Source organism: Heptranchias perlo, chromosome 7 (assembly GCF_035084215.1).
Source record: "Heptranchias perlo isolate sHepPer1 chromosome 7, sHepPer1.hap1, whole genome shotgun sequence".
Lineage (NCBI taxonomy): Eukaryota > Metazoa > Chordata > Chondrichthyes > Hexanchiformes > Hexanchidae > Heptranchias > Heptranchias perlo.
The window spans coordinates 70,581,414-70,596,918 of NC_090331.1; the positions used below are offsets into that span (position 1 = coordinate 70,581,414).

General features: G+C 40.6%; 1 protein-coding gene across 4 annotated transcripts in view; it reads right to left on the minus strand.

Annotated features, from left to right (window-relative positions):
• armc8 (armadillo repeat containing 8) overlaps positions 1–15,505 on the minus strand; it is an 86,592-nt gene that overhangs the window by 10,808 nt on the left and 60,279 nt on the right. For all 4 annotated transcript variants that reach the window (XM_067987834.1, XM_067987836.1, XM_067987833.1 and 1 more), the window contains exons 17-18: positions 11,848–11,997; positions 10,831–10,926 (exon numbers count right to left, since the gene is read on the minus strand). In XM_067987834.1, coding sequence (XP_067843935.1) covers positions 10,831–10,926; positions 11,848–11,997 — 246 coding nt within the window. The remainder of the gene's footprint in view (positions 1–10,830; positions 10,927–11,847; positions 11,998–15,505) is intronic.

Below are 15,505 nucleotides of genomic sequence, written 5' to 3' on the forward strand. Positions count from 1 at the left end.
ATTTCCTCTACCCAGTCAAGAACTGTAGTGGAGTGGGAGACACAGCAGTCCCTATAGAATCTGTCAGGCGGTTTGTGATACAAAAATAACTGGGCAGGGTGCAATGGGTGGGAACATGTGGCCACAAACCCTTCATCCCATTCAAAATGGCAACCCTGATGAAGCAGGAGTCACACACACAATTTAACCCAAAACTTCAAAATTGTTAGTTTTGGAATCACTTGGCTTGGCTCAGCTGGACACACTCACCTCTGGATCATAGAGTATGGGTTTGAGCCTCACACTAAGGATTAAGCTCATAAATTAAACTGATGTTCCAGTGTAGTACTGAGGGAATGCTGAATTGTTAGAGATGCTGTCCCTCGGAGGAAACATTAAACCAAGGTCCTGGCTGCTTATTCCAGTGACTCAGGTGGACAATGAAGATCCCATGGTACTATTTGAAGAATACTGGAGAATTCTCCAGTGTCCTTTTGCACATTCCTCCCCCAATTAAAAACTACCATAAAAAATGAACTGGTCATTCACCTTATTGGTGTTTGTTAAACATTTCTACTGCAGAAAACAGAAAAAGTTCCATCCGCATATCAATGGCACATTGAACCTCAGCACAAAATCCAGATGAATGACCAAAGCTTTGTGTCAGGTTTATTATTAGACCTCCCCTAGTCTTCTTCGAATAGTGCCACTGGATTTTTAACATTCACCTGAAGGGGCAGATAGGGCCTCGGTTTAACATCTCATTCAAAAGACGGCACCTCCGACATTACAGCACTCCCTCAGTACTGCATTAAAGTAGCAGCCTAGATTATGTGCTCAGGTCTCTAGAGTGGGGCTTGAACTCATGACCTTCTGACTCAAAGCCGAGACGGCTACCACTGACCTAAAGTTTCAATCTGACTCCTAAAGTTAAACAGTACAAGATCCTCTCCAGGAGACCATCTCACATCTCTGGGCTTCACACCAGTTGGCATATAACCCCATTTTGCTGTAAGTCAGATTTAAAGAAAGAACTTGCATTTGTATAGTGCCTTATCATATCAAGATGTTCCAAAGCACTTCACGAGCAATAAATTACTTTTGAAGTGCAGTCACTTATGTAAGAAATGCAGCAAGGTTCCACAAACAGTAAATGAGACGAATGACCAGTTAATCTGTTTTTTGGTGATGCCAGTTGAGCGAAGAATGTTGGCCAGGGAACTGGGAGAATTAAAACAAAAACAGTAAGTGCTGAAAACACTGAGCAATCAGGCAGAATCTGTAAAGAAGGGAAGAATGTGAATGTTTCAGGCACAGCTTTTCATCAGAACCCCAAAGAGCTGAGCCTGAAAAATTAACATTCTTCCTTTCTTTAGATTCTGCCCGACTTGCTCAGTGTTTTCAGCACTTTGTTTTTGTTTTAGATTCCTAGCATGGAGTATTTTATTTTTTCCATAGCTGGGAGAACTGCTTGCTTTTCTTCAAATAGTATTTTATATCCATCAGCTGGATTGATGATCTGACATTTTATTAACCCAGTAATGATTTTTTTTAAATGGAATTTAAAAAATGGATATTGATACCTACACGCTCTTAATATTAAAAAAAAAAGCTGCTATTGAAGAAGTATGTAAATATGCACATGGTGAGCTCTTTTCCCAGCTGGCATTGCAGTCTGCAGTATAACTCCAGTCTTGTGGCCTTTGCTTCACACAGTACATGCATCAGTCTCAGACTATAACTACAACCTGAATTACTCAAGGATTTCCAGTAGATAGCAAGCCATGACCTACTGTTCCTAAAACATACAAACTCATTATCACTCCCTATGGGTTCTGAAATCCTCACATGAACACTGATAGCATCCTCTAATTGTCTAACCCAATTAGTCCATCACTCCTGGGTTCATAACCTACCTCTTTTTTGAATACTGGGATAGCATTTGCTATCTGCCAGACACCTTTGTAGTTAGGGAACTCCTTCAAAATTGGACTGATGATCTTCCTATTTTTCCGTTGTCATTTCTAGGATGTAGTCCTTCTCATACAAGTGCTTTGTAGATACTGTTTCAAGTTTTTTCATAACATGATTTTGACTTGTACAAATGTTATAGATTTCTGTACCAAAATGAGCAAGTGTACAATCTCTTCACAATCTTCAGTAGTGAAGACTGACATGACTAAATTCATTTTACACACCAGATTTCCTAATCCTGCATAATATTTATAATCCAAGTTATTCTTTAATCAGCCTATCTACAATTTTACCCTCTTATTATGCAAACAAAGCTTTAAAAAATTAGATCCTTCTTGCTGCTATCCATCATCTTCCTTTCCATTTCCATCGCCCTCTTGTTCATTCTAAACAAGCTTCAGTTACCAGTTTTCACTACTCTGTTTTCTTTTATCCTTTTAAAAAAAATTCTGCGTGGTCTTTAAGCTGCTTTTTCCCTTTTTATTCAGCCATTGGTCTTGATATTTTTCTCATGGGAATATACTTCCTTTCACATCCCTTCAAGTAGCTTTTAAAAAACAATTTCTTCTGTTACTTTACTTTTTAATTCTCTTTCTCACTCAATTCTCATAACCCAAAATTTTGCTACCCTGAAGTTAATTACATCTATATTGTTACTTTGGCCATAATTTTTTATAGTTTAATATATTAAATTATAATAAATCTAGCTGTACAATTACCACTAGATCCCAAGCGTTCGCCCACTTCCAAGTTTATCAATCAAATCCGATGGCTTGCTACACACTAAATCTAATATAGGATTGATTTCCTGTGAAATTACTTGTGCTTTTGCCCCTTCCTTCTGATTGCCCCTGGTCTGTCTACATCACTGATATTGAAATCCCCAATTATGTTGAAATCCCCTGCAACCCTCTTCCTTGCATTAAAAACTCACTATGTGCTATCTCTAAAGCATACTATACCCTCTTAGCTCCATTTCATGTTCATCTTTTACTGACTACCACCTGCCTGTAACCCAATGACAATACTTCCATTAGCTCTCTTTATCCCTAGTTCTCAGTTTATTCCTAATGCCCCCCTCAGCTTTTAAATACAAAAGCATTTAATTTTCCCCCTTGGCATCTTTTTATCCTCATTTGAACCTTTTACTGCATTTGCAGTCTGTCACTTACCAAGAGTTAGCAGGGAAAGACTATCAGTTGATTATCTACATTTAACTAAATAATTCCAAGTGAGTAGTGAGAATTTGGTCATTTTTCTTCTAATACCACATTTTGTTTATTGCCCACCTCCAAAAAATACATCTGTGATAACAAAATGGAGCTTCATTAAGATAACTGATCTCTCCAAAGTCTATCTTCCTCTCAAATTACTAATGCGTTTCACTCAAAAAAAACCCTGTACTGCTTCAGAAAGTAAATTCTTGTCCATCAGCCTCATGGCACTTAGATGAAACTCATCTAAGTAGGACTAGAATTAAATGAAACAAAACTGTTTACATAATTCTTAATATAGCTGTCAAAACTTAAATTCAACAATACATTCTGTAGGAAATATAGAAACTATATATAGTCTATTAACAAATGCCATAAGAGAAAAACCAGTTCCAAAATTTTTCAATTAATTTCCAGCCACTTTGCCAAACGATACAGTTCTCGGGAGTGCTGGTAAGATGTACTCAAATATAATGACTTTGACCTGATCATCTAAAGGCCTTTTGATCTGAAGTTCAGTTTAGCTTTCTCAGGTAATTTTTTCTAAGACATGTTCAATACATTGCTTCAAAATGACATTGTTTTAGAAATGTGTTTGTGGATTAAATAAATCCATACTTTGAAACATCACCACATAGTTAGGTCTGCTGACTGGTCAACAACAATTCTCAAACTGACAGTAATAAGGACTTAATAGTTACCTTTGGAGTCCCCCAAGGATCTATCCTTGGCCCCCTCCTATTTCTTATCTACATGCGGCATTGGCGACATCATCCGAAAACATGTCAGGTTCCGCATGTACGTTGACGACACCCAGCTCTACCTCAGCACCACCTCTCGACCCCTCCACTGTCGCTCATTTGTCACACTGCTTGTCCAACATCCAGTACAGGATGAGCAAAAATTTCCTCCAACTAAATATTGGGAAGACCAAAGCCATTGTCTTCAGACCCCATTACAAACTCCGTTCCCTAGCCACTGTCTGAGGCTGAACCAGACCGTTCGCAACTGTGGCATCTTATTTGACCCTGAGATGAGCTTCCAACCACATATCCACTCTATTACCAAGACTGCCTACTTCCACCTCCGTAACGTCTCCCGTCTCCGCCCCTGTCTCAGCTCATCATCTGTTGAAACCCTCATCCGTGCCTTTGTTACCTCTAAACTTGACTATTCCAATGCTCTCCTGGCTGGCCTCCCATCTTCCACCCTCTTAAAAACTTGAGCTCATCTGCTGCCCATATTCTAACTCGCACCAAGATCCGTTTACCCATCACCCCTGTGCTTGCTGACCTACACTGGCTCCCTGTCTGGGAACGCCTCAATTTTAAAATTCTCATCCTTGTTTTGAAATCCCTCCATGGCCTCACCCTGGCCTATCTCTGGCCCTATAACTCTTGCCTTTTGCACATCCCCAATTTTTTTTTTTAATTCGTTCATGGGATGTGGGCGTCGCTGGCAAGGCCAGGATTTGTTGCTCATCCCTAATTGCCTAATTTAAACATTGGCGGCTGTGCCTTCAGCTGCCGAGGCCCTAAACTCTGGAATTCTCTCCCTAAAACTCTCCATCTATCTATCACTCCCTCCTCATTTAAGACGCTCCTTAAAACCTACCTCTTTGACCAAGCATTTTGGTCACCTGTCCTAATGTCCCCTTATGTGGCTCGGTGTCAAATTTTGTCTGATAATGCTCTTATAGCGCTTTAGGACGTTTTACTACGTTAATGGCACTATATAAATGCAAGTTGTTGCTGTATAGTTAGGATTATGGCCCATGGCACAATATAGCTGCCTAATATAATACACAATGTACTACTTAAAGTAGATGTGGCTTGATTGAACAGCTGGATAAACTATAAGTTTGGAGGTCAGCACTAGCTGGATCTGTGTAATAATGCAGGCGTCACTATCTCAATGTTGTCCAGAGGTCTGCTCCCACACAGCTCACTGGACATGCTGAGGCAGTGCCCAGCACCACGGTCATGATTGGAGTAGGCATAAGTGAGGCATCTGTGCCTTAACGCAATGCTACATTCGTACCATCGAGCCCTCCTTGCCATTCTCTCTTTCCAACCACGTGCTGATGCACCAGAAAGTGGTGAGGACCAGCCAGCCATCAAAACCACAGGGGTAGAAGAGGAAACTGCATTGCCATCTTATGACCTAACGCACGGATATACAAGGCCACCTGAATCTGAAGTGGCTTCTAGTGAAACCTTGAAGCGAGTTAGCACATGCATTCCTTCCACTGAGGTGTCACACAGGAGAAGCCACAGGATAGGAATTAGAAGTTGCACACAACACACCAATGACGGAAAGCACTATGGGAAAATATTACACAGGCAAATAAATCAGCACTTTATTTGACCTTTGCCCAGAGCTTCTTTCTGAAAGAGCAGAAAAGGATGGAAGTTGATGTAGTAGTGAGGACAGTGTGGGGAAAGATGCTTTGTGCCACTAGATAGAGGATTCATTAAAGAGTGAACTCAGGCACTTAGCTGAATGTGTCTTATATAAAAATTAGGGCCGAAGAGCTTTCCTAGCTGCACTACTGCTTCTGCAGGGACTTCTTTTGGTCAGCGTCAGTGTCCTGCTTTGGTATGGATCATTTTCCCTCCTCCATCTCCAAAGGTCTCTTTATAAAAGCAAATTTATGCACCAAATGACGATAATCTTTGAAATCCTGGTGGCGCTGTACTGTAAGGCACCTCCTGATATGTTGAATCATTTGAAACTCTGATTCCTTTGGCATGCTCTGATGAAGATGATCCTGCTAGTATGCTTCTCATTGTAGCTGTACTCAGCTTGTGTCCATGGCTAGCACAAGTCAGTCCATAACCATATCTGAAGAGGGCAGCCTTGGTCCTCAAGAGCCAACTTTGCCATCTGTGTTCACCTTCAAGTAAGGTGGCACAGATGGATTGCCTTAGAATGGAATAATAGTGGCTGTTGCCTGGGAAACAGGCACTGGCCTGCATGATTCAATGTTGATCACTGACCAGCCGCACATTGACGGAAGCCCTTTCAGTTCATTTAGGCTACGGAATTGTGTCTCAGGGCTTGGATGGTCACATGGATACCAACAAGAATTCCCTGCGCTTTGGGGAATCCAGCAATGTGATGAAATTGGGCAGCTTGGTCATGCTGCTGATCCGGTTGTACCAGTTGACCCTGCTAAACAATGCACCTGTTTGATGCATGTGTATTGCAAATGTCCCATGCAGTGCTCTGGAAGGAGCCAGAGGAATGAAGGTGGAGGGCAGTGCTGGCTTTGACTGTCACTGACAGAGCTGTCCCTGTGGTCGAGGTTGTCTACAATTCAACTTACAAAAGATGGCACACTTCTGTAACTGCCTCCTTGCTGGACCTGTGAAAGTAGTTTTCCTCCAATGTGGCCAAATTGCTGTGCCCGAGCCTGCAGAAATGGTATCTGGGTAAGGGCAAATGCAGGTAGTACCCCTCTTGCAAAATCTGATCTCTCTGGCAACCCATCTTTGGTGGTCTTCATCCTCTTCTATTAAATCTGGTAAGTGAGAAGTACCGAATCCAACCAGACATAACTTTTGAGTCAATTGCAACTCTTTGCAGCTAAATTATAGTGTAACTGGCCCGAAATATCTAGTTTTACTTGGTGTGCTGAGTGCCACCACTGGTGCATGCATAAACTTCGGAATTTTGCATATTGGGCAGTTTGCTCTTTATTTGTACAGTTTGCAAAGCTCTTGTACATTCTGTGCAAGAGCAAGGATCGCTGACAGACAACCAAGTCTGCAATTTATTGGGGCGGGAGCCCAGAAAGTTGCTACACCCCAAATTCCACACCTCACTCGCCCATTTCTGCGAGGTAGAATTTTTATCGTAGTATATGCAACGCAACCTCTCCAATGTTATTAATGAAGTAATTATATTCTCAATTCAGAATGTTGCTGCTTATTGTTCAGGAGTGACAGATGTGTCATTTATATTTAATTTCTACGTCAGGTTGACAGCCTTCAACATTATGGTCAATATTTCAACAACTGCTTTTAATACTTCATCTGAATCAGTGACAAGGAAACATCTAAAGAAACAAATGCTGAAAGAGAGTCTAGAGAATGAAGTTATTGATGTCAACCAGTAATTTAAATAAAAGTACAAAATGAATTTCATAAAGGTACTCTTGCTTATTTTCTAGTATAAGTGTTAGAGCTCTTGTTAATTAGATCCAGAAATAACCTGAACACAGCAGATTCCTGAAAGCAAGTTTATTAATAGTCAGTAAAAGTTGCATTTACTGTCGTGTCATTGCCACCATAGCAACTGCAGAACCACAGACTGGAAATGGTAAAACAAACTACTTTTTCCACAAAAGTATCTCACTTATTAAAGAAAACTTGAAATCTGATATGTATAGTTAAGCCTTTAGTGACTGAAAAAGCATCTAAACACTACTCCTGACAATACATTTAGAGTTTTATTTGCCAGCAAGAGACTCATTTTGGGAAAAAAACAGGTTGTACATCGATATCACCAAGTGACCATCCAAATGGGATCCAATTTTGAAAATGATTTTCTTAAAATTGTAAAAATATGTATGTCCAAATACCATTTAAGATATTGTCTCCATATTTTAAATGATGAATGGGGCAAGGAAACAAAATAAATAACACTACTAGTAAAACACCACATTTATACCGAAACAAGACAATTTTATACTCTTATCCTTAGAATCAAATTTTGGCAAAGGCAAGAATGCACAAATTCAAAATGGCAGCAGCCATTTCAAAGCAAGTGGAGGAAGTGATACGTACAAAGCCTAGTTCTTCAACAATTTCAATTTTTCTTCTACAAACCTATCTACCTAACAGCACTGTGGGAGAACTTTCACCACATGGGCTGCAGCGGTTCAAGGCGGCGGCTCACCACCACCTTCTCAAGGGCAATTAGGGATGGGCAATAAATGCTGGCCTCGCCAGCGACGCCCACATCCCATGAACGAATAAAAAAAAATCTTAAAAGCTTATTATTGACAAACTTTAAAGAACCAGTTTGTTTTTCTACCTGCATAATCAATAATTTATGTTGCAATGACCAGTCATTCTGCAATCCAGCACTGAAGTAGTCTTATTCGATCTGTGAAAATACAGCTTGCATCTGCATAATGATGCCTTTAGCATAATACATTTTCCAAGGCATTTGCAGAGGCAAAAATGAATCCCAAGCAGTAGCAGAAGATTTTGTGGAGATGACCATAGGAATGGTTAAAGAGATAAGTTCTGAAGAAGCTTTTGAAGGTAGGGATAGAGATAGAAAGGCAGTGGTGTTTAGGGAAAGAATTCCAGAGTGTGGGGTCAAGATGGATGAAGGCCCTGCCACCAACGGTGGTCTGAAGGAAGAGGGAGGGAGATAAAGGCGGCCAGACTCAGAAGAGCAAGATCATAAAGGGATTGTAGACAAGAACCAGGATTTTGAATTCAATACAAAGTGGGACAAGGAACGAATAGAGGCTGGTAAGAATAGGGGTAATAAAAGAACAGGACAGTGCAGGTCATGATGTAGGTAGTGGACAAGTTGGGGTTTATGTAGGGTGAAGCTTGGCGGGGTTGGTGAGGAGAACATTAGAGAAGTTGAGTCTGGCGGTGACGAAGGCAAAGATAAGGGGGTTCAGCAGTGGCAGAGAACAAGTAGAGACAGAAGTAGGTGAATCTGCAGAGATGGAAATAGGCGGTCTTGGTTGTGGATAGCATATGGGGTTTCAAGCTCAGTTCAGGCTCGAACAGAACACCAAGATTTCACACCATCAGTTGCAGCCCGAGTGAACAGCTGAGAGAGATGGACTCAAGCAAGGGTGCAGAGCTTTTGGTGGGATCCAAAAAGGATGGCTTTAGTTTTGCTGATAAGTTTGAAAAATTCTGGCTCATCCGCAACTTGATTCGGACAAGCAGTCAGACAACACAGAAGGTCATGGAGTCAACAGTGGTGGAGGAGAAGTCTACGTGGGTGAGCTCAGCATTCATATGGAAGCTGAACCCATGTCTGCAGATGATATTGTCAAGGGGAAGCATGTAAACAAGGAATAACAGGGGGCTAAAGGTGGAACATTGGGGCATTCCAGAGTTGACAGTAAGGGGGAGAAGACTTGCCTGCTATATTGGGACAGGTAGGAGTATAATCAAGCAAGAGCAGTGCCACAGGAGAGGACCACAGAAGAGGGCGGGGGAGGGGGATGGAGTAGTTAATCACGTCAATCACCATGGAGACCTTGGAGAGAGCAAGCAGGAACAGCATGCGCTGGAGACAGGCACAAAAGATATCAAGGACATGATCGTGGGTAGGGCAGAAACCAGACTGAAGGAATGTAAACAGGAGTGATGGGAAAGGTGAGCATGGAGTTGGTGATACACTCCAAGACTTGAGAGAAAGGGGGTTACAGCGTGCAAAGTAGTTAAAGAGGACGGAGGGGTCAAGGATGGACTTTTTGATGGGGGTCAGTGATGATGATGATTTTGGAGGACAGAGGAACACAGCCCAAGGAATGGGAGCCACTGATCATCGAGACAAGGTGAGGTAGATGTGTGTTTAGGAGTGGAGTTGGAAGTTTGGAGCGGGGGGGTGGTGGACGGCAGGGCATACGAAATGGGTCTCATGGAGGATATGAACCAGCTGAGAGCAGGAAGGAGATAGGAGAGATGTTACAGCGATGCAAGGTTCATCAGGAATGGTGGACAAAAACTACGTTTGGTAGCCAGTTAAAGAGGTCCAGGTCCTAGCTTGTGGTCAGGGTGCAGGCTTGACTGGCAGACAACTGGGATCAGTTGGCTGGTGGGCAGATGAGATCTGGGGTCAGATAATAGGTGATCAGCTGAGGCCCAGTGCCAGATGGCTGACTGACAATTAGGGTCCAGAATCTAGCTGGCTAGCTGTCGGGGCTGAGTGTAACCACCTTGGCATGTTTTTCTACATTAAAGGCACTGTATAAATGCAAGCAGTAGTTGTAATACAAGTACACTGAATTGATAATGCACCAAAACATTTCAAAGTGACATTGATATCCAGTTCATACAAACTTCCAGAAAGTTTGATACTCAACCATAATTCAATAAGTCATTATTCAAAGTTTCATCTTGTTAACCAGCCTGGTCATGTGCACAGCTGTGCCAGCAAAATCACTGCATCAATGTATGGTCCAACAAATGTGTGAGTGTACACAAAATGCACAACTGTAACAATGTGCCAGGGTAAAATTCTGGGAAAATATTTTTTTAAGTTTCTAAACAAGATATAAATGATCAGTCTAACCTTTTTGGGGGGGGGGGGGTGCGGGGAAATGAATAGAGACCAGGTGAAGATGGACTATGGCTTGCAGGTGAACATTTTTTAATCTATCCAGTACCAGTATTTTTTTTTAAAATCCATTCAAATGAAGTGCTGAAACAGCAATTTCATCTATTCTTAAAAGAACATTGCTATGCAACAGAATCCACATTCAACCCAAATATGTCAAGTACACTGCATTGATAATGTACCAAACCCCTGCAAAGTTTGATATCCAATTCATGCTAGGATATTCCATGTTGAAAGCATAGATAAATTTCAGGCTGTTTGCAGTAACAAGATACACAACATATATATTCAATTGCAAAAGTATATTTTAAAACAAGTTTCTCCTAGGAATTAAACTTACCTGTTCTTTAACTTCAATATTATGCTCCCCTTCAAGGATGAGGGTCACTGCTTGCATTATCTGTTTTCCATGAGTGCTCATTATCTGGTCTATGTGCTGGCAATAAAACAGAGGCACATTATATATTCTCAAAGTAAAAACTAGCAGACTTCTCTTCAATGTTTAATACTTTATACAACAACTCTAAATAAATAACTGATACAAATCAATAGACGTGTGGCATTGACTAAATGAAAGCTGCATGAGTCTACAGAAGATGCTGTAGACACGAGGGGACAACCTTTAACAAAAATTATTCCTTGCCCAAACTTTTACATTTGTAAATAAAATAGAAACTGGACTTCACCATTCTACAACAGTTGCCAGACTTTCTGATCAGTGGAATTCTAACGAGCAATGATAAAACATGAAATAAATGGGGAAGTTAGGTCTTTTGCTTCACATTTCTTTCCTCAATCCTATTTGTTATTTACATTAACAGTTAATAAATGCTATAGTGGTTATTTTTTAAGTTGATAGATCGACTACAAATGCGATTCTTGGTTTTATACAGGGGCAGTGATTTTAAAAGCAAGGAAGTGACATTGAATTTGTACAAGACATTGGTTGGGCCACGTTAGAGAACTGCAGGCAGATTGGAGCATTTTAAAATTAGAGGCATGAAATGGTAGTGTGAAGATTTATGAAAATTAGTTTTGTACTTCAGGAAAGCTGAAAAGTGAACCAAATAATATTCGGAAAGAACAATTTTGTAATTTTGTAAAATACTACACACGTACACTTTTTAAGAGGTGCAAAGCAATCTTAAAAAAGTTACTGACCTCGAGCCTGAAATTTACAAACAGTTATCCTCTGATTGATTCCAGCACTTTATAATTATCTATAATAACCTGGATTTTCCCCATTTAGAGCTGTGGTCTTAAAGGAACAGGCCATTTTAGCAGCTAGACATCACAATGCTCAGGACCAGAGGGAGATCTGTTAGAATGGAAAACTGTTAACGTTCAAATTACATACGGGCCTGGTGGATAGAAGATTCCTGAGGAGCCCCAGAGTCTTCATTAGAACATTCACATCTGAATCCGAGAGCAATCTGAAGAGTTGTTCTGTACTCAGTCCTCGCAAAATGTCTGTCTTTATCTTCTGGTCAGCTTGAAAAGCCATATTCTACAAAGAATATTGTAACAGTTATATAGAATTTCTTAACGCACCTATGTACATACGGCTATCTGTGATTTAAATTGCATTCTGCCCGTCTTCTATTGCTGGAAAAATTATCTGCAATATTTTATACGGCAAGTTTCCTAAACCCTGAAAGACTGCCTTTTGATATACCCATTATATTTTAAAAGCTTGTGTGTTACAGAAATATGTAGGTGTAAGTAAGAGCGAGAACAATAAGAAAACAAGGAAACCGACATGGGGTACAAACAATATATTTCAATCACCATTTTCAAAAGTAAAATCCAAACTATTTTTTAAAAAATTATTTTAGTGTCAACTCTTACATCAGACTGTTCATAGCACAAAAAATTCAAATATATGTAAAATATTGTTTTTACTTCACATCCTTTGCAATATTCAGCAAGACCATTATGAAATATGGTTATTTAAATGCTGGAAACATGTGTTCTGCAAAATGTAACATCCAGTAAATTTAAAACATTTTACTATAACTTGCAGCAAAATGTTGGCAGATCTATTGATACTAGGAATAATTCTCAGTATTCCTTTATTTAACAGTAGGAAATGGAAGAAAGACAGAAGAAAAAAAATGATTGGACTCTCACCTGCTGTCCAAACGGGAATGCAAAGTCAATGCCTCCCTGTTTCTATAAAATTATTAAGTCAAAAGTGAATTTTGGTTGTCCAGAACATACGGTTCCAGCCCACCTTTAGCCTTCCCGCTGAGAGCTACAGGGTACCACCCCAAGGGAGTGATCACAGTTGCCAAATCAGAACTGCTGTTGATCACTACCCTTGTTCACAATTATCCAGCCAATTCGCTATTGAATTTATAACTTTCGACCTTTATCCCAGAGCTTTTACTTAAGCCTCATCTCTTGTGGGATCATATCCAGTGTTTGCTCAAAATCAAAGTGCACAATATCAACCACATTACTCTCATCACCAACTCAATTACATTCACAAAGATTTAACTTGAGTTACAGGGAGGCAGAGTATTGTGTCCAATTCTGGGCACCGCACTTTAGGAAGGATGTGAAGGCCTTGGAGAGGGTGCAGAAAAGATTTAGTGGAATAGTTCCAGGGATGAGGGACTTCAGTTACATGGATGCACTGGAGAAGCTGGGGTTGTTTTCTTTAGAGCAGAGAAGGTTGAGAGGAGATTTGATAGAGGTGTTCAAAATCATGAAGGTCTAGACAGAGTAAATAGAGAGAAGCTGTTCCCATTGGCAGAAGGGTAGAGAAGCAGAGGACACAGATTTAAGGTGACTGGCGAAAGAACCAAAGGCGACATGAGGAAAAAAATTTTACGCAGCAAGTGGTTATGTACTGGAATGCACTGCTTGAAATGGTGATGGAGGCGGATTCCATCGTGGTTTTCAAAAGGGAATTGGATAAGTATTTGAAGGAACAAAATCTGCAGGCCTAGGGAAAAGGGCAGGGGAGTGGGACTAGCTGGATTGCTCTTGCAGAGAGCCGGCATGGGCTTGAGGGGCCAAATGGCTTCTTCTGTGCTGTAACCATTTTATGATTCTACTTAGCCATGACCAGACTTTCATAAATCCACAGGTAATAGGTTACACCTAAAAACTGTTACACTGGTACAGAAGAGGGAACAGGGCCCTTCCTAGGATGGACTGAGACAATCACATTACAGCAGATGCATCCTACACTCCGTGAGAATGCTCAATGCCAACAACAAATGCAAAAATCAAAATATTACATTTCCCAGCAATGTCATTCCACACCCAAATAAGTGGGTACACAGGAAACAACATTGTAATCTGGCATGTACTGTCATAGCAAATGATAATGACAGGTAGCACAGCTTGGAGCAAGGTCACCTCATCAGAAGAGTTGCAAGGTTTATAATTATCCAACTCAGCAAAGTTTGGAAGCTGAATCACATGTATCATCTTATTTTTTTTTTAAAAAGGTTTAAAAAATTGACAATGCTCAGACAGGCATGAAATAGAACAATGCGAGTCAGGCCTGTTTTTGAACTGCAATAAAATTCTTATCAGTAGGATAAATCTCAGAGATCCACATTCTACAATGAATTATGTAACACAAGCCATGTTCTGATGCTCAAACGTAGAAGCAACAAGGCAATCCTCAAGCTGATAAATAAGTACAATCAAGGTCATCCAATTCACTTTCTATAGCATATAAAAAACTACACTAATCTCATTAGACAGGTTTGACTAAGGGAGTATTCCTGATCAGGGCACTTGAGTTTGAGTCCAGTCTTGACTAGCGTATCCATTCATACTTTCCTCCAGCCCCAAACAATTTTCTCAGTATCAACTGGGATATCAGACAGAAAAAAGGAATGCACGGGGAAGAGGACCCTTTATGCACCAGTCAAGCACTTATCCCAGTCAAACAGGCTGCAACAGTGACTGTATTCATAGATGGGTCTGTGCACTGAATTATCTCATGCTGAACACAAATAAAGTGTGGGTGCAGTGGGTGAGAAAGCAGAATTTAAAAAAAAGAATAAGTGAATTTGATTTTCTGATGCATTTAATATACAAAGTTATTTTGCTGATCTCCATATATAGATAATCTCATCGTCCACATCTGACATATCCTCCACTTATATTTCAATCAAGTCCATTTTGAAGGGGGTGCAGAGACCTAGGGAGTTCACATACAAAATCTTTGAAGGTAACAGGACAAGTTGAGAAGCTGATAAAAAGATATGGGATCCTTGACTTTATAAATAGAGGCATAGAGAAATAAAGCAAGGAAGTTATGCTAAACTTTTATAAATCACAGTTAGGCCTCAATTAGAGTATTGAGTTCAAGACCTTGGAGAGTGCGCAGAGGAGATTTACCAGAATTATACCAGGAATGAGGGACTTCAGTTATGTGGAGAGACTAAAGAACTGGGGCGGCTCTTAGAGCAGAGAAGGTTGAGGGGAGATTTAATAGAAGTGTTCAAAGTTATGGGGGGGTGGGGGGGGGGTTGAGAAGAGTAAAAAAGGAGTAACTGTTTCCACTGGTGGGCGGGTTGGTAACCAGAAGAGACAGATTCAAGATAATGGGCAAAAGAACTAGAGGTGAGATGAGGAGGAATTTTTTTATGCAGCGAATTCTGATTTTCTGGAATGCACTGCCTGAATGGGTGGTGGAGGCAGATTCAATATTAACTTTCATAAGAACATAAGAAATAGGAGTAGGCCATACGGCCCCTCGAGCCTGCTCCGCCATTCAATCATATCATGGCTGATCTTTGATCTCAACTCCTATTTCCCGCCCAATCCCTATATCCCTTAATTCCCTTAGAGTCCAAAAGTCTATCGATTTCAGTCTTGAATTTACTCAATGACTGAGCATCCACAGCCCTCTGGTGTAGAGAATTCTAAAGATTCACAACCCTCAGTGAAGACATTTCTCATTTCAGTCCTAAATGGCTGACCCCTTATCCTGAGACTATGCCCCCTAGTTCTAGACCCTGTCAAGCCCTCTAAGAATCTTATATATT